Source organism: Colias philodice, chromosome 15 (assembly GCF_061535455.1).
Source record: "Colias philodice isolate Cphi_HAF_F1 chromosome 15, ilColPhil1 Martin Lab GWU primary, whole genome shotgun sequence".
NCBI lineage: Eukaryota > Metazoa > Arthropoda > Insecta > Lepidoptera > Pieridae > Colias > Colias philodice.
The window spans coordinates 12,063,705-12,086,419 of NC_143100.1; the positions used below are offsets into that span (position 1 = coordinate 12,063,705).

At 37.1% G+C, this 22,715-nt stretch overlaps 1 protein-coding gene and 1 long non-coding RNA gene across 2 annotated transcripts; one reads left to right on the plus strand and one right to left on the minus strand.

Moving 5' to 3' along the window:
- The first annotated feature begins 789 nt into the window (after positions 1–789).
- On the plus strand, positions 790–18,733 carry betaCOP (coatomer subunit beta). Its single transcript, XM_089704239.1, has 20 exons — positions 790–965; positions 1,151–1,245; positions 1,411–1,640; positions 2,142–2,311; positions 2,845–3,052; positions 4,184–4,321; positions 4,856–5,054; positions 5,361–5,506; positions 6,092–6,232; positions 6,467–6,622; positions 7,034–7,137; positions 8,167–8,339; positions 9,261–9,436; positions 10,598–10,730; positions 11,106–11,252; positions 14,006–14,167; positions 15,008–15,153; positions 16,251–16,340; positions 16,950–17,102; positions 17,606–18,733. The coding sequence occupies exons 2-20, from the start codon at positions 1,155–1,157 to the stop codon at positions 17,693–17,695; spliced, it is 2,853 nt and encodes a 950-aa protein (XP_089560365.1). The 5' UTR covers positions 790–965; positions 1,151–1,154; the 3' UTR covers positions 17,696–18,733.
- LOC149482546 (uncharacterized) lies at positions 18,706–22,691 on the minus strand. The gene is made up of 2 exons (XR_016316725.1): positions 21,946–22,691; positions 18,706–19,492 (listed from the first exon to the last, which is right to left on the minus strand). It is a non-coding gene; the product is annotated as an uncharacterized LOC149482546 (long non-coding RNA).
- Between the last annotated feature and the right edge of the window lie 24 nt (positions 22,692–22,715).

Here is a 22,715-nt window from a genome sequence, read left to right on the forward strand (position 1 = left end):
TCGAGCCACAAGTTCGCGTACTTACGTGCTGGCCACGGACAATTCGCTATAGCGAAAATTCGCGCGGCGCGACCGGCGGCGCGTCTTGCGAATGAATCAAATGTATGGAAATGTACTGGGCATGCCACGCGCAGCGGCGACCAGCGAGACGACCGGCGAATTTCCCCGAGCGAATCGCGCGGCACGACTAGCGATCGAAACAAATGTATGAGTTATTACGGCGCAGGCCACGGAGTCGAGCGGCAGACGCGGCGACTACTGCCGGAGCGAACTTAATTTAAAATAGTTTGTTTTTTTTTTCCGCGAAAATGGAGACGGAAGCTTTTATTGCAGAAATTCTAGCTAGACCAGCTATTTGGAAGTCTAGCCACCCGCAACATAATTTTTCATCATGCCTATATTTTTCATATTTTTGGTGAAATTCTCCGTCTGTAACACGATTTCTATTTAATTCGTGTACTCCACTATATCTTCCAAACATTAAATCTTGAGCAGAAAAGCTGCTACTCTCCAAACAACGTCGAGCTAACTTTGATAAAGCCATCTCGTCTCCTCGTCTACACTGGTCGCGGCGGCGAACGCAACTGCCCGTGGCGTGCTTACCGCGCCGCGCGAATTGCCGCGCCGCCCGTCGCGCCGTCGGTCGCGCCGCCGGTGTCCGTGGCCAAGGTGGTACTCGTACGTCTATCAGCCCTTTTAGAGATGGATGGATTTATCCATGAAATAACAATACCTGTGGAATTCAATACTGATTTTTCCATGAAAAAAAAAAGAGAAATGTCAGTGTCAACTGTCAATGTCACTCAAATGTCTCGATGCGGATAGCGGACACGTCTCACCGAATAGCGTATCCTAAAACAATTTAAAATCTGTGTATTTCGTCATTTATGTATCGGATTATTAATATTCTTAATACTATACTATAAAGTTGTTATTAGTACTGAGAAAGAAACCCTAAAATAAAGGTATGTAAATTGCTTATTGCATATTTCATGTGTCTTATCAAAAAAAATTTCATGTTATATCTATGTTTCTATTAAAATTAAAATGTTGGATAAAGTAAATGTGATGGGAAGAGCTTAATAATTGAATGACAATAGTTGATGAGCCTCGGTACGATTGATAAATCTATTTATATGTACCTTTTCAGAATCATGGGGGGAGTAGAACAACCCTGTTATACTTTGATTAATTTTCCAACCGATTCGGAGCCTTACAATGAGATGCAGCTTAAAATTGACCTTGGTAAGTAGATTTCTTAATACATGGCCCTATTCAATTTACTACATGATATAATAAGTGTATTAAATTATTGTGTGAATATGTCAATAGGCAAAACATTTGTATCAATAAAAACACTTGCAAAGTAATATTTCTTTTCCCATTTCATATTAATTTTCCATGTTTCAGAAAAGGGAGATATTAAAAAGAAAATAGAAGCTCTGAAAAAGACAATTGGAATTATTTTATCTGGGGAGAAGATACCTGGTCTCTTGATGATAATCATCAGGTTTGTCCTGCCGCTACAGGATCATACCATCAAGAAACTGTTGTTGATCTTTTGGGAGATTGTCCCGAAGACCACACCTGATGGCAAGCTGATGCAAGAGATGATTCTTGTCTGTGATGCTTACAGAAAGGTACTTAATAAAGTTTATTAAGAAGTTGATTTAGTAAAATAACATATATATCTATAATATAAAAATGAATCCCAAAATGTGTTGGTAAGCGCATAACTTGAGAACGGCTGAACCGATTTCGATAATTCTTTTTTTATTATATTCCTTGAAGTATGAGGATGGTTCTTATGTAGAGAAAACGTAAATATGTACCACGGGCGAAGCCGGGGCGGACCGCTAGTTAAAATAAAAATATATATTGATAAATATCAATAAGTATTATTTTACAGTTTTATTTAACATAAAAATTCAAAAGTCCAAATATTGTTTGAATAAAAAATTATTAATTAGCTACGTCAAAACAGAAAATTTTTAATCCCTCCCCATATATTTTCTTTTACTATGTGGGTGAAGCTACTGTTGCATAGCTCGTACATAATTTTAAACATTATCAAAGTTTCATTGTTTGCATTATTTTATTACAACTGATCACAATATTATCTTGCTATCATACATTTTTAGGACTTGCAACACCCCAACGAGTTCTTGCGTGGATCCACCCTGCGTTTCCTCTGCAAGCTGAAGGAGCCTGAGCTCCTGGAGCCCTTGATGCCAGCGATCAGGACTTGCCTTGAACACAGACATTCTTACGTGAGAAGGAATGCTGTTCTTGCGATTTTCACTATTTACAGGTGAATTAAATGATTGACATCTGATAAAATTGAATTCAATTGAATGTACCCGATTACATTTCGATAAATTTACCTGATTTTAATTAATTTTAAAATTTTAAATATTCAAAATAATGATAATGCGTCCTAAGTTGTTGAATGCAGCAAGTGTGTATTCTACTAATGTATAAAATGAAAGAAAGAAAGAAAGAAAGAAAAAACGTTTATTTAATGACACATAGCCTCACACGTACATAATGAAAAACAATTTATACAATACTTATATGCTACAATACTACTACAATACTTAAAAATACACATTGTAGTGTGTAGTCTGTGAAGCATGATGCCATAAAAAGGGGAAATCACTCGGTGAACATCTGTGACGTAAAAAAAACGTCACAGGAAAATAAATAAATGCGAAAGTTTAAGAGGATCAATGTATTTATGTTCCTTACTTGCTCATGAAAAAACTACTATAGAAAAATAAGGATTGACTTGGATTAATTGAGGAAATTATTCTGAAAAAAATTATAACAATTCTACATTAATAGGAATTTTGAATTCCTCATCCCCGATGCTCCGGAGCTGATAGCCAACTTCCTGGAAACGGAGCAGGATATGTCGTGCAAGCGTAACGCCTTCCTGATGCTGCTCCATGCTGACCAGGAGCGAGCGCTCTCTTACCTGTCGTCCAGGTTGGACAGTGTGCATGGGTTCGGAGATATCCTGCAATTGGTTATTGTGGAACTGATCTATAAGGTAAGTCTTATTTTTGAAGTGAAAACTTCTTTAGCGGCGTTGGGTATAAAATCTTAAACTCGCGTCAGGACACGTGACCCTGATCGAAAAAGCGTAAGACGGATGGATATCAAACATGCTCAACGTTAAAAATCAAGTTTTCACTTCTGCCGGCACTCTTGGAGTGCAACCCGTATTTTTTTGAGGGTTTTTTTGCCATGTAGTTTTTTTATTTTAATTATTTATAGAAAGTGTTTTTGCAATAAAGGTCTGTTTGAATGAGGCTTGAAAAAAAATGTGTTTGCTCACAATGATCATTTATTTGTAACTGACTTAATTTAATATGTAACAGAAGCATAAACAATTATAATATATTGTAAACATTTTCTATTTAAAAATAGCTTTCTGGCTCTTCTGTGTTGTAACTCTGAAACAGATTATAAATTCTTTATTTTGATGGCTCAAGCAAATGTTGATACATTTTTGAGTGACCTTAAGAAATAATTGTATGCTCTAATGCCACAATTGATATTTTTGGTAGCAGTGCAAATGCTATCCTGGACCTCTGTAGCAGGTCCTTGGTTGCATGTAGCCGCACATAATATGTATCTCCGTTTTGTCATTCTTTACGTATCTATACTATTAATATTATAAAGAGGAAAAGTTTGTAATTATGTATGTATGGTTTTCACGCATAAACCTCTCAACCGATTTTGATGAAATTTGGCACAAACAATCTTTAGACCCTGAGAAAGAACATAGGCAGACCGCTAGTCGTTACTAAATTTAATGTACGCTATGGTTTAATTACTGTAAGTACAATGAATAATTCTGTTTAAATAAATATTTAATCATTTTTTTTTAATATTAAGACGGACCTCAACCGCCGGTGCAGCCTGAAAATCAGCGCTGTTTTTGTGCAGCATTTTGCTGAGGCTGTATCCTTTGCTAATCTTAAGATAAATTTTGTAATGTTAATAATGAACAGGTACCTTCTAGGGAAGCGCGTTCCATCTTAGACCACATCTCAGCTTAACATCAGGCGAGATTGTGGTCAAGCGCTTCCCTATTACCAATAAAAAAAAAATGTTTTTGGCTGTGTTTTTTGCAATAAATTTATTTTATTTTTTTCTTTCTTTCAAATAAATAAAGGTGTGCCACGCGAACCCGGGCGAGCGGTCGCGGTTCATCCGCACGGTGTACGGGCTGCTGAACGCGCCCAGCGCCGCCGTGCGCTACGAGGCGGCCGGCACGCTCATCACGCTGTCAAACGCGCCCGCTGCGCTTAAGGTCACCTATAACATTACAAATTAAAAAAAAAAACTAATCTTATATGGATTACATAGATGTATAATTATTATTTCCCCAATTCCAAATAGTTTTTTAATTTTTGTGATTTTTCTAAAGCTTTCGATTATGTAGACAAAATTAAATTTTTGTCGAATTATGAATAATGCACGAGATTTGACAGCCTCTTTCTATCGTAACAAACTTCAAAAGGTTTCTTTTGAAGGCTATACATGTATATAACCTAGGTCCTAGACTCTAAAGGTACTCTTCTGGCGTAGTTGTGTAAATTGGTGTCTCACAAGGTTCTATTCTAGGTCCGGGTTTATTTTCAGTATATGTAAATGATTTAGTATTTAATATTATTCAGATTTGGGAGATTGTTTTATTTGTGTATGATACTTCTTTGATTTTAAACGCAAACAAATTAAGACATAAAATTATCGACTCCAAAGTGGTGAACAGCTTATAATTTATTTATAAACACTAAAAAATGTAACAAATAAAATATTTGCTCATAAATAATTATTTCAACAGGCAGCAGCGGCGTGCTACATCGATTTGATAGTAAAAGAGAGCGATAACAACGTGAAGTTAATAGTTGTGGGCAAGCTGAGTGCCCTCCGGGCGGAGGGCGGGGAGGGTGCGGCTAGAGCACTGCCGGACCTCGCTATGGACGTCCTGAGGGTGTTAGCTGCGTCTGATTTAGATGTGCGCAGGCACACCTTGCAACTTGGTGAGTTGTTTGTTCTTGTAGATTGGGGATTTTAGGAATTTTTTTTTGGGATACTAAATAGTAAATAGTACATCTGGTTTCATTCTTATTCTTTTTTTCTTATTCTTATTCTTTTGAAGTGAAACTTCTTTAGGCGCGTTGAGTGTTAAATTTCAAAATCGCGTCATGGCAATATCGTCACGTCATGGTCACGTAATTTAGTATCTTTGAATCTTACCAAAGAAGTTTCACTTCTGACACGTGTGCTCGGCAGACATGCACTTTTTTTTCAAGTATAATTTTTTTAATGATATTTTTGTGTGTCAGCATTGGAACTGGCGACGCCGCGTCACGCGGAGGAGCTGGTGGGCGTGCTGCGCAAGGAGGCGGCGCGCGCGCACAGCGCGGACCACGACGACGCGCACAAGTACCGCCAGCTGCTCGTGCGCGCGCTGCACCGCGCCGCCACCAAGGTATATATATCTATATATACCCCCCCCCCCTCCCCAGAGCTCAAATTAGTGTCGTCATAAATGACCAGCGACATAACTAACTTGATTAATTAATTTTTTTAAAGTGAAACTTTTTTTACATCGTCTCAAACTTTTTGGTCTGTGTAGCGTATGTCGCGTGACGGTCGGCTGCCGAGTAGGTATAAAGCAGTGTTCGGAACCGTACGATAAGAACCGTACGTGCCTAAGTTTCACTTTTACCGTGGTTTCATAAAACCACACAACATTTTTATATTTATTTATTAATTCTTTATTGCTCTGAATAAATTACAATTGTGACTTAATCTCTAATACATTGTAACAATGCGGCCTTATCGCTAAATAGCGATTTCTTCCAGACAACCGGTTGTATAGAGAGAAATTAAGTAAAAGATAGGAGATGTCGACTTCAAAATTATTATCATGAGAATTTGACTTTGAATTTAGTGTACAAATACGTACAAACATTAAAAACCTTCCAATCTATTGCATATTTAAATATTTAAATGTGTTAAATTATTTCTCCTAGTCAATGAAAACTTGCACTAATATTATTATTCCGCTCAGTTCCCCGAGGTGGCCGGCAGCGTGGCCCCCGCGATGGTGGAGATGCTGGGCGACGGCAGCGAAGCCGCCGCACATGACGTCATGCTGTTCCTGCGCCACGCGCTGCACTCCTTCCCCGACCTCGCCTCGCAGGTCTACTCGGTGAGTGAGTGACTGGTCACTTGGCACTTGCCACACGATACTTGCCACATGGCACTTGCCACACGGTACTTGCCACTTGGCACTTACTCCAAACATATCCAGTTATTTAAAATCCTACTGACAAATGTAACATTTTAGTTTTGATACTTTCCAAATTCAAATATGTATATATATCACAATTTGTATCAAATATTTTTTTTCCAAAAATAACATTTCATGATTTTGTCCCCGTAGAAACTTCTTGAATGCGTGAGCAACATTCGCGTCGGCAAAATCGCCCGCTCAGCGCTGTGGTTGTTGGCGGAATTCGCCGACACAGAAGAAAGGGCTTTAGCCGCACTTGAGATTCTTGATAACGTCATACCAGCGGCTAAAAATGCTGATGCAAAGGTAAGTCTTTTTTTAACTTCTTCTAATATAAGTCGTATATTTAGTCAATTAGACAAAAAAATGTGTGTTGTGTTGTGTTTATGTGTTTATTTTCAGAACTTTGTTTCTTTTAAGTGTTGTGATGTATGATTATTAAAATTAAGTTATATTTATTTGTTGTAAGATTGGTCAAATGTTTTCCAATTGATTAACGAAATTTTAATGGAAAAAGCTTGCATAAGAAATGATAACAATGGGCGTGTGTGCCGTGTGTGCCGCACACGCGTCAAAAGTGAAATTTCTTTGGCAAGATTCAAAGATACCAAAATCGTCGCCTTACTCTATGACGTGACGGTATTGCCATGATGCGACCTTGAAATTTTACTCTCAACGCGCCTGAAGAAGTTTCACTTCAAAAATAAATTCCACCAGGAGGAGGAACCAGAGAAAGCAAGCAAACAACCGGAAGCACCAGCTCGTCAATTAGTTACAAGTGACGGCGCGTATGCGACACAATCTGCTTTCAACTTGCCCCAGTGAGTATTTTCATATTTTTCTATTTCCTGGTTGTGTGGTACTAATTTGGTTATCTTTAATGGACAAAATAAGAAAATTCATAGAGGTTGAACAAAAGTGGGCCAAATGTTGATCCCTGGTGAACTCCAACGTATATCTTAAATGGTTATAATAAACCCAGCAGCAAATTTTATTGTTTATTGTATTAACTTCATCAAACATATCTTGAATTATTTTCACAAATATCTCTGGTACTTTTTGTATTATGATTTGCTATCCAGTTTTATGTGCACTCTATCAAACGCTGTCTCTAAATCAATGTAGGCAATTTGTAAAAATTATTAGTTGTTTTGCTGCAATAAAATCGACTGACTTTCTGGCGTACGTTAAATTTAATTTGTTACGGCTCTTTAAAAAATATATGGACCTTTTGCTAACCCAGTATTAATTAATTGGCATGATGGTTGATTAATGATTATGTACATTGAAGTGTGTTAACGATAAATCCGTGATTGTTATCTAAAGTTCTGTTGTCACGAAAATATCAGATAATTAAAATCGAGGTTAAGTAACGATTGGTACAGTCATAAAGTGGATGGTTTACAATTTTTTTATTTGATTATTTTCACACACGTAGAGTGCGTTTCACGAAAGAGTTCCCCTGACGTTATGTTGGCTTACCTGACTGTCAAAAACGAAAATACATATTTTTTTTTATCAAAAATGACAGAGAAAATATTCTCCTTTCTAGGCAGTCGACCCCGTAAGATACGGGATAAGGCTAGGAAGAGAGGAGAATATTTTCTCTGTCATTTTTGATTAAAAAAAAATATTTTCGTTTTTGACATTCAGGTATGCCAACATAACGGCAGGGGAACTCTTTCGTGAAACGCACTCTACAACCCTCACTATCCGATTCGAACTTGACTGGTATTCTTGACGTTGTATAATTTGAACGCTCTAATTAACTTGAATGTCCGTCTGACAATTGACCAGTTTTCTTGACGTTTTATAATTCGACTGCTTAAATTAACTTGTGCGTGTATCAGGGCGTCAACAACCGACACAAAAGAGGGTCTATCCACCGCGATCCGCGCAGGCGACAGCTTCACAGCAGCCTGCGCCTGCTCCGCGCTGTGCAAGCTGGCGCTGCGCTTGCCGCCCGCGAGACGTGCGCACGCGCTGCGGCTGGCCGCGCAGCTGCTGGCGTACCACAAGCTCGGTGAGTGGGGGGAGGGGGGGACAGTTACACAGCAGCCTGCGCCTGCTCCGCGCTGTGCAAGCTGGCGCTGCGCTTGCCGCCCGCGAGACGTGCGCACGCGCTGCGGCTGGCCGCGCAGCTGCTGGCGTACCACAAGCTCGGTGAGTGGGGGGAGGGGGGGACAGTTACACAGCAGCCTGCGCCTGCTCCGCGCTGTGCAAGCTGGCGCTGCGCTTGCCGCCCGCGAGACGTGCGCACGCGCTGCGGCTGGCCGCGCAGCTGCTGGCGTACCACAAGCTCGGTGAGTGGGGGGAGGGGGGGACAGTTACACAGCAGCCTGCGCCTGCTCCGCGCTGTGCAAGCTGGCGCTGCGCTTGCCGCCCGCGAGACGTGCGCACGCGCTGCGGCTGGCCGCGCAGCTGCTGGCGTACCACAAGCTCGGTGAGTGGGGGGAGGGGGGGACAGTTACACAGCAGCCTGCGCCTGCTCCGCGCTGTGCAAGCTGGCGCTGCGCTTGCCGCCCGCGAGACGTGCGCACGCGCTGCGGCTGGCCGCGCAGCTGCTGGCGTACCACAAGCTCGGTGAGTGGGGGGAGGGGGGGACACACACACAGCATTATTTTTTATACTAATTAAAAATTGTTTAACAATGTTGGTTTGCAGACCTGACAGGCTTTTGCCTACCTTTGCGCAAACTGTCAAACCTATCTAAGCTGTTTAGTTTACTTTATCGTATGTACGTAAATTAGAATAAATTTTGCTTAGTTTTCATTTTTTGGGTCCAGATGTTCACACGTCATCCTACGAATAAATTTTTCTATAAACAGATTTGCAAATAAATAATTATTGGTATTGTTCGCTTCCCACAATACTCGACCACCACAAAAAAGAAATATTACGAAATACCAAAAATATTTTTATTGATATAACATTATGTTTTTAGAGGGTGCAAACGGTCTAACAGCGGACGACATCGAGCACGCAGCGGTGTGCATACGCGCGGGCGCTGAACGACCTCCAACCATCACTGAAGCATTACTGACTTCGTCTCGACAAGCTCTTGCCGCATTACTGGCTTTGCCTGATCGTGCACAGCCGGAATTGTTGCCTGAGGTTGAGGTAAGGGAGGATTAAGTGGAAAAAAAAAGACGTGTGGCACTCGGGGACTGCCGCGGTAAAGCCGCCCGTCCCCGTGAGGAGCGTGAGGTTTTTCGTTACGGAATTTCTGGATTCGGTCCCCGCGCTCAAGGCCCGTGATAGAAGCTATGCAATAGCTTAATATAGAAGGATAGTGCAGGGAATCATGTGCAATGTTATAGAACATTTTGGTCCTTCGAGCCAGATTGATAAGTTTTCGTTTTGCTACTAGATTTAGGGCCGATTTTTCAATGCTTGGATAAAACTTATCCGTCCAATAAAGTATTACACGATAGTATTAAAATGTCACGTAAACTGTCAAATACGGGCAATTATAATACGTTTTTAAAATGGTAGTTTTATACATTATTCGACGAATAAGTTTTATCCAAGCATTGAAAAATCGGCCCTTAGTGAACACTTTATGGTAATCTATTAGTAGTATATTAGAGTTAGCCAACAGCATTAAGCCAACTTTAATACGTACGTAACATGTTTAATAATCGATCAATCAATCAATCACAATATACGCAACAATCTAATTGAATGCCAAATTATTATAAAACTAGCTGTGCCCTACGGTTTTACCCGCAGTGCTCCACTCCTGTTGGTCTTAGCGTGATAATATAATATATCCTATAGCCTTCTACGATAAATGGGCTATCTAACACCGAAAGAATTTTTCAAATCGGACCAGTAGTTCCTGAGATTAGCGCGTTCAAACAAACAAACAAACTCTTCAGCTTTATAATATTAGTATAGACTAGCTTCCGCCCGCGACTTCTTCCGCGCGGAAAAATTAAGATTTATTTTTTTCTACGTATTTTTCCGGGATAAAAAGTATCCTATTTTATGCCCAGGATAATAAGGTATAATTATACCAAGTTTCATCGAAATCGAACCGTTAGTTTTCACGTGATGCCTTCACATACAGACAGACAGACAAAATTTTTTTTATCACATATTTGGGTTTGGTATCGATCCAGTAACACCCCCTACTATTTATTTTTTCAATATTTTCAATGTACAGAATTGACCCTTCTACAGATTTATTATATGTATAGATAGAAACAACAACCCTCTGTTAAAAATCAATACAATGTTTTAGTCCTTCGGTCCGGTTTTATAAGTGTTTTTTTGCAGGCGGATCGTGCACTGACAGCCGTAGAGAAACGCGTGGAGGTGGAGCGTGGTATAGCGTTCGGTGCGCTCGCCGGAGCCGCCACCGCGCACCAACACGACATGTTCGAGCTCTCGCTCAACAAGGCTGTGCAGGGTGAGTGCATACACACACAGACATTCAAATACATACACGTAAACATTCACATACGCATTTATACTTAATTAACTTACGAAAGGTTACCACGAAATGATACTTTATGTGTATGTGTATGAGCATTTAAGAGGTAAGGTTGTTATCGACTGCGCGTTTAGATATTTATAATATGCGATAGGCAAAATTTTACTTTTGCATTGTAGTTATACCGAAACGGGTGCTCAAACTCACGCTCACATTTTTTATTCTTGTAAACATTTGTTTATTTCACATCCTACACCTCTCTTACCTTTCACCTTGTGTTCAATTATCACTCTAACGATTGTTAGATACAATTTAGTATCCTATTATCTAAATAACCCATTTCCCACCCAGGTCGTCCATCAGCCAGCAGCACGTCGGGCGGCAAGTTGTCCCGCGTGCGGCAGCTGACGGGTTTCTCAGACCCGGTGTACGCGGAGGCGATAGTCGCGGTCAACCAGTACGATATCGTGCTTGACGTGCTCGTTGTTAATCAGACTGGTGAGTTTTTGATCAAATTATCGTTAGCGTCCCATTTAAAATTTAAATGTTCCAGTGCAGTTCTGAAAACTGTGGATTTTAAATTATTGTATACTAGCGGTCCGCCCCGGCTTCGCCCGTGGTACATGTTTGCGTTTTCTCTACATAAGAACCATCCTCGTACTTCAAGGAATATAATAAAAAAAGAATTATCGAAATTGGTTCAGCCGTTCTCGAGTTATGCGCTTACCAACACATTTTGCGATTCATTTTTATATATAAGAAGATTTTCGTCGTTAATCATTTAGTTTGTCATTCCATTAAGGGATTATTTGCATTTTGTTAGATTTAATTTTAAACCATGACACTTGAGCTTTTATATTTTGAAAAAATTGTATTATTTAATGTCCAGTTTTAGTTATTCTTCAGATCGTCAGGAATGATTAAACAAATGTTTCAGGGAAAAAAAAGCAATTAAAATATATTGCGTTATATAAGACAAATCATTTTCATACATAAGCAACAATAATGGTCCAAGTCCTTGAGGAACTCCATGTCTGTTTTATTCATATGTGGACTTATATGCAATCATCTTGGTCTTTGTCAATATTTATTATTTCTTCATATTGTTTTCTGCTAGATAGGTTTTTATCAAATTCTAGGAGCATTTTTGTGTGAAGATATTGTGATTTACTAAGTCAAGAGCTTTTTAGCGATCAAAGTAGACACGACAGATAGATTTTTACTGACGTTTTTTATGGAGACTTAGCTAGTTAGTTACCGTTTAATTCATTGAAAACAAGCTAACGTAGTAGATTTATTCATCAGAAAACGATTATTTAGTATGGATAACATTTTTATATTGGATAAAAAGCAATGATGTTTCCTATTAAATACATACACTTCGTGTGTTGTGTGTTCCCCGTGGAAAGGCTATTTATCCAATGATATTATATATAGAAACAAGAGGTAGATACGTCATCAACGCACCAAAACTGATTCCGTGAATTGGTCCCATTTGGGACCAATGCAATCAGTCAGATTGTCACCGGTCCCAGTGAGCGCATGTGCCGATAGGTACATTAAAGTTGTCGAAAATGCCTTCCTGTGAGTTCAGAAAGTGCACGTATTCGTGCAAAAAAATAAAGAAAGATAAAGGAATATCATATCACAGGAAAATATATTAAATTATTACAGTTTAAGATTAAAAATAACAATTTACAATTCTTTATGAATGACACTTGCTTGACACTTGTATTGAAATAATGAAAGGGATAAAACATTGCTTCAATCACTAGTGTGACAAAGCTAGCGTACGCTGTGTTCAAAGATTATCATGTAGATACGATTATTGAAAATAGAACGGTTATTTTATTAATTTCCATTTGGGTAAATACTTGATTATTTTTATATTTAAATCCACACAGTGCATGTAATTAACAAATATATCTATTTATTATATACAATGAAATCGTGATGGCAAAAATGTTTGTTTGCAAAAATGATGTTGAATATACGTATACATTAAATAAAAGATTATCGCTACTGACGAAAAATGCTATATGCTTTTCTGTAAATGGCTATTGAACATAAATTTTATTTGTGTTTTAGATAAAAAAGGCATCCTTTCTTTTATTTCATAGACCTATTTCAGACACTAGTCCTTCACAACGAAAATGCTACACGTTTACATATTTAGTTCCTTTGTAATAGTTTAAGTTGTGAAGGCAAATAAATGAACTTTTTTTATATACATTTAATCTTTTTTTTTTCATCTAGGCACCACTATTATTACCTATATCCTACAAGTTGGAGTGATGACCTTGTACGGGTTTCGGGAACTGCCTTGAAACGAATAGCGTAAGATCGGTCCTTATGGAGTTCTATAAGGAGGACTATGCTCAGCAGTGGGTGTTTATCGGGTGAAATGATGATGACCGAATACGAACACCACAGCTAGTAATAAATACTTAATACAGTTATATCTCCAAAAAAGTTTTTTTTATTTTAATACAACATCATTATAATAATTAAATAGTAAATGAAATTGTCACATTTGTTTACTTGTGCAGGAAACGTAACATCTATAACATTGAACCTTCTGTGTCGTTAGTCTATGCCAATTACCATGGCAACTATTTGTTTATTTATATTTAATTGGTGAATTCTTATGACTTTTGCTTACACCTGCGCGGAAGTGTCAAACTATCTTTGTCTTTTTTGTTTATATCATTTTATTAGAGCCATCTCTCTTATACAGTCTGTCAATGTAATAAATTAAGTAAAATGAAACTTGTATTTGTGTGTGCCTGACACTGCATATGAAGCATTTTTTTATGGATATATTGTGAGTATATAACGTATCTATATATAAAATATCATTGTATTTATCAGAAAACTTTTTCTTTGCAAATTCATAGCATTATATTGATTAAAGGCGTATTATTACTAGAGAGGGCACCACGAACAAAATCTGTGTGACAAGCGCGGCGCGTAGTGAGTCGTACACTTTGTAGACATTCTGCCTCTTATTATTTATAAATTAAAACCAATCAATGTAACAAATAAATATTGTTTATCTTATTAAAAAAATATGAATAAACTTATCAATTAAAACCAATCAATGTAACAAAAAAAATGAGCTTGAGACGATTGACTCTAACTCGTGTTAAAAATGTTGTAGTACCGATGTCCTCTCTAGTACGTAGTACATGTAATTCAATGATTAAAGGGTGATAATTTCCTTTAAAATATAATACTTTGTCCGTTCGCAGAGGACACTCTGCAGAACTGCACGGTGGAGCTGGCGACGCTGGGCGAGCTGCGGCTGGTGGAGCGGCCGGCCCCGCTGGTGCTGGCGCCGCGGGACTTCGCCACCATCCGCGCGCACGTCAAGGTGGCCTCCACGGAGAACGGCATCATCTTCGGCAACATCGGTACGTGGGTACACGGTGATAGGAGTGGGGGTAGGAGTCTGTACATGTGCATACAAGGCAGAATTTTACTTGCAGTCAGTATTCTACTCCGTTTTGAATAATTGACAAGCATCAAAACTCATTTTTGGTATCAGCCGTCGGTATGTAACATACTATGTTTGCACATAAATACGTGCTTGACTTGACTTATGGGATGAGCAAGTATTATATTCTAATTGGTAATTTGTACATTTTTATGGCCATGAAGTGTCAAATGGAAACCACATGTCATCTATACATATAATAAATCTGTAGAAGGGTCAATTCTGTACATTGAAAATATTGAAAAAATAAATAGCAGGGGGTGTTACTGGATCGCTACCAAACCCAAATATGTGATTAAAAAAATTTTTGTCTGTCTGTCTGTCTGTATGTGAAGACATCACGTGAAAACTAACGGTTCGATTTCGATGAAACTTGGTATAATTATACCTTATTATCCTGGACGTAAAATAGGATACTTTTTATCCTGGAAAAATACGTAGAAAAAAATTATCTTAATTTTTCAGTTTTATCCATAGACGTTGTTCTGTAGAATCGCGAACACACGTTGCGTATTATTATAGGTCGAGCCGTATTTGGTATTTACAATAGATATTTATAAGATGTCATTGTCAGAGTTACTCAAAATGGAGAAATAAACCATCCACGCGAAGACCGACATCCGCGCGGACGGAGTCGCGGGCGGAAGCTAGTATATTTTAATAAACCTTTCAACAAACATATTTTTCAAAAATTTTTCATTGATAAAAATGATGATGATGACGATAATAATAATGATATTGTTGTTAATGATGCCAGTGTACGAGGTGTCAGGCGCGTCGCTGGACCGCGGCGTGGTGGTGCTGAACGACATCCACATCGACATCGTGGACTACATCCAGCCGGCCGCCTGCTCGGATGCCGACTTCCGCACCATGTGGGCCGAGTTCGAGTGGGAGAACAAGGTTAACGTTTACAATATTTTCAAACTCTAACTCAAACATTTATTTATTCAATTAGACTTTTTAGAAGCACTTTCGAATCGTCATTAGTCATTACATATTTTTGACATTTTTGAAGTGAAACTTCTTTATCAGGGTTGGAAAAAAATTTAGTGTAACATTTTTTCGTTACGCGTGACATTTTTCCGTTACGCGCCATCTTTTTCTTATCCCTACCACGCGTGATTCGACGTATTTCTGTAAAGTTGCATATAGTAAATTATTTTGAAAAATAAGTTTAATTTTCTCTAAAAGTGGACCTATTATACTTATAAAAATATTTAACCATGTTCCTAAATGCATAAGAAACCAAACATTGAATGTGTTTAGTTAAAGAAATGGCTGATTATTAATTGTTTTTATAGCCAAAAAGAATTTTTTGACCTTAAAATATGATAATTGCTAAATCGATTGTATAATATGCATGTGTAGTGTATTAGATCTAGTACCTATCTGTTTTACGCATATATTTGCATGCTTTATACAAAGCGAAACATGTTGAACAATTATCTCTTCACACCTCTCTGTACCATGTTTTTGGCAAATAAATGTAATTTTTATTTTATTTTAAGGTCATAAAGAAGTTTCACTTCTTACGTGTGTACAATACTAGTACAGGCACACATTTTTTTTATTATAATGGATTTTTTGTTTGTTGCATAATTGTGTGATCGTGATGCAATGAAAGTATTAAATAGCAAATGCAGCAAATTTGATAGCTCATAATTGATAACAATTATAACAAAACACTTTGTTTAATAAAATAACGATTTTTTGTACGTTATAAAATGTTGTGCGTTCGTCTCGCTAACACTGGACAATGACTGAACCGATCTAGTTTAAATTTGATTTTTAAAATAATATTTGTGGAAGTTAAAGGTTTATACGGTTTAAAATAAATAATAACAAGTAACCGTAGTAATTAAAGTTATTAGTCATAAAAACATCTAAGTGATAGAAAGTTTACCGGTCATCTAGTAATATGTATCTTTCTCTGAGCCAATCAATTTTCTTAAATAAATCTATATAATTGTCTCATTTAATCCTTTCATAATTACCAGGTGTCGGTAAATACCAGTATTACCGACTTGCGCGAATATTTGGACCACCTGCTCGCATCTACAAATATGAAGTGTCTCACACCAGATAAGGTAAGTCCTATTTGATTGTGGAAAAGCCGTTTTCTGTTTTTTCCAATTTTGAGTAAGGTTTTTCATAAACCAATTCATCAAATTATTAACTTTTGCATCATACATATTGTAGTAGCTTAATGCATGCGATAGCATAAAAAATATTCAAACTATATTTGTGACCTTTCCAAAGCATTTGATTGCGTGGAACATTCCATTTTGTTGCGTACACTTAGTTGGTATGGAATTGAAAGGTTTTGCAATGAACCTCATAGCTTAATACCTTCAGAATAGATACAAATCATTGTTTTTAACGAAGAATAATCGTGTTGGTGCGCCGTTTAACATTGGTGTTCTACAGGGATCTACTTTAGGTCCATTTTTGTTATTTTTTATGTTTGTAGTTGCTCTCATTATTGTTTAATGTGATTTAATTAATGCGTCACCCATCTTATTGCAGCTAATAACTTATAAAACACTGGTGTTATTTTTTACGTTTAATTTTAATAATTTATTGAATTACATAGTTCATTCGAACATAAAAATCTTGCAGAGAAATATTATTCTATGTGGGGAAATGTTGTATTTTATGCAATCTTGTTTATATAAAATCTATCTATCCACCTCCAGGCTTTATCCGGGCAATGCGGTTTCATGGCGGCGAATCTATACGCCCGTTCTATCTTCGGCGAAGACGCACTAGCGAACCTGTCCATAGAGAGCGCACTGCACCGCCCCAACGCGCCTGTTGTTGGACATGTCAGGATACGGGCTAAGAGCCAGGTGAGCACGAAGTCATACAAAAAAAAAAATTGGTTGTCTGTAAAGTCGGTTTACTGGCGATAGTTGAACGTGACAACGTCCGATTGTGCTTCTTTGTCGCTCGTTCCGCGCTCTCGCTTGCACTTCAAGCCTTACATGGAACGCCTCAGAGCGAGGTAACGCCGCATGAGTCATGTTTTTTCGTGCGTGCAGCCGACTCTATCGAATTATAAGACGTTGTCACGTCAAAAAAAGATCGAGTGTACCGCGCGTGTCAGAAGTGAAATTTCTTTGGCAAGATTAAAAAATAACAAAATAGTCGCCTCACTCCATGGCGTGACGGTATTGCCATGACGTGACCTTGAAATTTTACTCTCAACGCGCTTGTACAAGATTCACTTCAACAATTATTCACTGTACGTGTACTAGAATTATGCAATTCTAGTCAAAAATTATTTTATCTCATATACTTAAAAATGTAAACATTTTAGAGCTTTATTTCTAAACAATTTTTTTTCTAACAGGGCATGGCTCTCAGTCTCGGAGACAAGATCAATCTGATGCAGAAGGCGCCGACACACAAACAGACGGAAAATGCGATTCCCGCTGCGTAAATATATATAATTTAGGATGTAGGTTAGATTTAATATTATATCCTCGTATGGCAAGGAGTGTACTTTAAAATCTCAGAGGAATAAACCTATAGAGTTCTTATATTGAGACAGAACAAAATACATATTTTCTAATCTACTTACTCTTAGTCAATAACAGCATAAGTCAGATTGAGATAGCGATAGAGTATCTGCACTGTCTTCAAACGTAGCGCGCCGGCTATGTTTTGTTTGCCTTCCAGCTGGAGGTCTCGGTGCGTCAAGTGTTTTTAACGAAATATTTAGAAAATATAAAGTGTATAGTGTTTCTTTTTATTTGTCAGTGTGCTAAAATGACTATTGTATGTTTAGCTACCGGCTATTACTAGTCGAATGGGAGTTTTGGATGAAAACAATGAAAAAATATCTTTCCATCGGTAAGTGATTTTCAGCAAATTGATAAATATTTATGTTCTTACCCTATTTGAAGGTTTTATCAAGCGCTTTTTTATAAGTTTATGTTGTAACTGTAACATTTACCCACTTTATGGGGTTGTGGAATACAAATAATTAAATAATTTTTAAAAAATGTCACAATATTATCACGTTTGGCATTTTGTTTACCACCGTAGTGTTGTAACACATGTAGCGTATATTATCGATTTAATATGACAAAAAATCTATTTCATATTAACGTTGATTTATTTATTTTGTTTCTTATATCAGATTTATATGTAGTTGTTGTAGCAAATAATAGATGTAAATTTTCTACAGCAGGAAAATAAAAAATACCACGTGGTTGTTTTATTTGATTTATCTGTTTAGTTTGTTGTTTCTCTTTTAGATTATTAATAAATCCATTTTTTTTTAGATTTCCAGAGCTAAATAAAAAATGGGTATAAAACATGAGACGTGTAGATTGGACGCCGTCGAAATTTGCTAGATTGTGTTCACTGCATTTCGAGCCTGCGTGTTATCAAGATGGATACTCTAGAAGAATTGTGCAATCTTACGCTTACGTTTTTTTTTGTTCCTTTAGATAATAAATACATTTGTGTGTGAGTGAATTTTTATTTGGAAATTTTTTTACACATTTACTTTAAATGTGTAACTATGTGAAAATTAAACGGTTGATTAAATGACAGTTCTCATAGATGAGAAACTACTATTGAAATACATACTTAATATACATGCGTTTTCAAAGAAAAACCCGCATAGTTCCCATTCCTGTGGGATTTACGGGATCAAAAGTAATTTTTCCAAATTTCATTGTAATCGGTTTAGTAGTATTCGCGTGAAAGAGTAACAAACATCCATCCTCACAAACTTTCGCTTTATTAGTAGGATGTAAGGAAAATGTTTTCTTTAAGACTGTCCTTTTATGAACTTGTTAAAATTCATGCTGACTGTGCCTTTCTCCTCACTCCTTTAACTTTATTGATCTTTATTTTAAATTAGTTACATTTCAAGTTTTAAAATTTATTTTAAAATATACTAGCTTTCCGCCCGCGTTTTTTAAAGAAAATCCCGCACAGTTCCCGTTCACGTGGGATTTCCGGTATAAAACCTATCCTATGTGTGTATGTACAAAATTTCATTGTAATCGGTTCAGCAGTGAAAGAGAAAGTTATCCATTCTCGCATAATTTCGCATTTATTATATTCGTAGGATTAAACAAATAATGTATTCAACTGAAATTTATGATTAATTTTGTTTTTTTTTATTATTTATTATTTCACGAAACCGTAAATGCAACATGCATTCACGATGTTATCGATTGAAGCACATCCCATCACTATCACCTTCTATCCATGGGCGTAGCTAGCCATGGGCACAGGGTGGGGCAAAAAAAAACCGGCCAAGTGCGAGTCGGAGTCGCGCACCGAGGGCTCCGAACAAACCTACTTTTTATTATGTTGTAACTCTAAAATGTATGTTTTAGCAATTTTTATAATAAATAAGACATTGCTTTTAACCAAATTTCAAGACTCTGTGTTCACGGGAAGTACAATGTAGGTTTTGATTGCCTTGCGAATGTCGAAATTTGCGATAATTTGCAGCATAAAATGGCTGTATCTTTTGATTGCGTTGGCTTATAAGTTTGATTTTTTCACAGCTTTAAGAGACCGTAGACTTCGATATGAATTTCAGCTTGATAACTCTACGCGTTCCTGAGAAAAAGTTTGTTGACAGACAAACCGACAGGCAGACTTTGTTGTGCGATCTGTCTAAAAATACCTTTTTTTTTTTCAAGAACACGTGGCGGTATCAAGCTGAAATAATAATGAATACCTTAATCAAAACAAACTTAAGGTACCTACAGCCGTTTATGTTGCAAATTTCATCCCTATACTATAATATAGTTTATCTGTCTAATACAATAATATGATTCCTTTTTACCATAAAATATAGGTCTACCTATGTAAATCTTTGTAAATAGAAAAATAAACCATTTTTAATAACTCAGTAAATAAAGCAAAACCTTGCACTTCCGATTTCATGTTTGTTTTAGGTTAATGGTCACTTATTGACCATAAAAACACAAAATGCAGACAGATCCAGGTGGAGCTTTGCTCGCAATCTTATAGTTTTTGACCGATATCTCGAAAACTATCCACTTTAGGGCAAAAGTTGTTTAGGCTTTTTTGTAGAAAGTTTTGTAGAAAATTTCGCATATTTTATACCATGTAAAATTTTTTGTAAAACTTACTATTTAGGGTGCACTCACACACATCAGTCACCGTCAAGTCACCGATGACTGATCGGTGACGGTTCGTGTACGTATCCACAAACACCAGTCACCGTCATGTTGTCCGTCAGTCACGTCGCCGGTTTGACTGAATCATTGAACACATACATCAGGTTAGTCAGTGATTAGACGTGTGTCACGCTAGAGAACATGTAGCAATTGACGGTAGCACGCCGCTGACTGAACTGAGACGTGACGGCACCGGGTGAGTGGGGATAAAAGTATGATACATGTATGGAAAGATTATTTGACGTGCCTGACCGGTGACGTCACTGATAGATTTCGTGCCGGCGACTGTCGTGTGGGAACAGAGTCATACTAGAACTATTGATACATATTATTTTTTAATCCTGTCCGGTGACGTGCCGTGACGGTGACTGATGTGTGTGAGTGCACCCTTACGGTTTATGGCCTATTTGATGAACCGGTTGAAGTTGATCGTTAAAATATTGGATTAATGAATAAAATGCATGTATGTACATAGTTTTTAGGTCACTTTATTCTCTACAAGTTTTGTTTGAATTTTTTTTTTCTAGTGCCCATATTTTTTGAGTTGTTCCACGTATAATGTAGAAATGCCGCCGCTCGGCGGGTGACGTGGCAGGCCAAAATTTTTTTTACGGGTGTAATAAAAACGAAGAAGAAATTTCCAATGCAAGTGGATTTTCACCGTTTCCGAAACGGCAAAATTTTTAATACATTTTTTAAAATATTTTCCTTTATTTTATTCTTGCATCCGAATATAAAATAACTACTCAATATTATTTAGTTGTACGAAATATATACGAAACATACCTTGAAATTTACTATTTATCGCCAAACGTTAAATAACTCAAAAAGCATTAGAAAAGTTTCAAATAAAGTAATCTTAATAAATGGATAATGCATATGTATAATATATTAATGCCTATGCATTTCATTGATTAATCCAATTTTTAAAGAGTTACTTGCCAAAGATCGCTAACCGCTCATTAAATAGCCCATAAATCGTAAACGGAAAGTTTTACAAAAAGTTTACAAGGTATAAAAGATGTAAAATTTTACTACCTACAAAAAATTCCCAATATTTTTTGCCTTAAAATGGATAGTTTCCGAGATATCGGCCAAAAACTTTCATGTAAGATTGCCTGGATCTGTCAGCATTTTGTGCTTTTATGGTCAGTAACTTATCCTAAAACAATTAAAGTGAAATTGGATAGGAAATTTAGTGCGAATTTGGCTAAATAAAAACAGCTTTGAATGGGGTAACAGTACTACACTACTTTTTCTGGCACCAAAAGTGGTTTAAAATTTAAATCATGTAACATAGAAGCGCAAGCTTTTTGTTTAGATCGCATTTTTTTTTTGTGACGACTGACAACTTTCGAGTGAGAATTTTTTAACGGATATTAAGTTTTGTAGTCAGTACCTAGATAATTACGTTTTTTAGATTTGGTTAGGTACCTTCCAGGTCAGAGCCAGGGTGGGGCAAGTGCCCCACCCTGCCCCACCGTGGCTACGCCCATGCTTCTATCTATCTAAATACGTACCTATAGTAAAAATGGTGCCATGACTATGTTGAAACGTAGCTTGTAGTCTATAGCTATCTCATTCTTTCATACGACGTTTTCTTTAGATAGAGAGAAACAAATATATGTAAATTGTATACGCTCGATACAAGTACTCTATAGGTTTATTGCTCTGAGTTTAAAATTTATTACATGATACAGCCAATAATAACATTTATAAAAAAATATTGTCACCAATAGGACTTCAGAATATTGTTCTTTTAATTTTGTTATAACTATTCTTAGTATAATATATTTTATATCGTGCATTTAAATCATAAATTATTCAGTGTATACTTCCTTTGTCAGACATATTATTATGTTGATTGGTTTATATTGATATTTTATTAATAAAATTACTTATTCGATATGTATAATTTTGTTTTATTTCTTACTTAAATCATGTATTCCTGTTTCCTTCCTATTAGATCCTTGGTCAAACTTTCATCACATATTGTTTGACAGAGTACTCATATACAGGGTGTCCCACTATTGGTATACTAAGCGCGAAGAGACTTGTAGTTTAGCATACACTGATCACGTAAAAAACACTACAACAACAAAATTACGTCAAAAATTGTTTGCTAAATTTTTCCTAAAAATCCATGTTTTCTTCTCTAGCTTCGCGGAGCCGGCATATACCGCTTCGCTAATGTGAGCATTTTGTCTATGAAAACATAATGTTAAACGATAGCTCACGTGCGGGTGGCAAAGTGGGGCGGGTTGCTTGTTAGGGGTGTACACATAG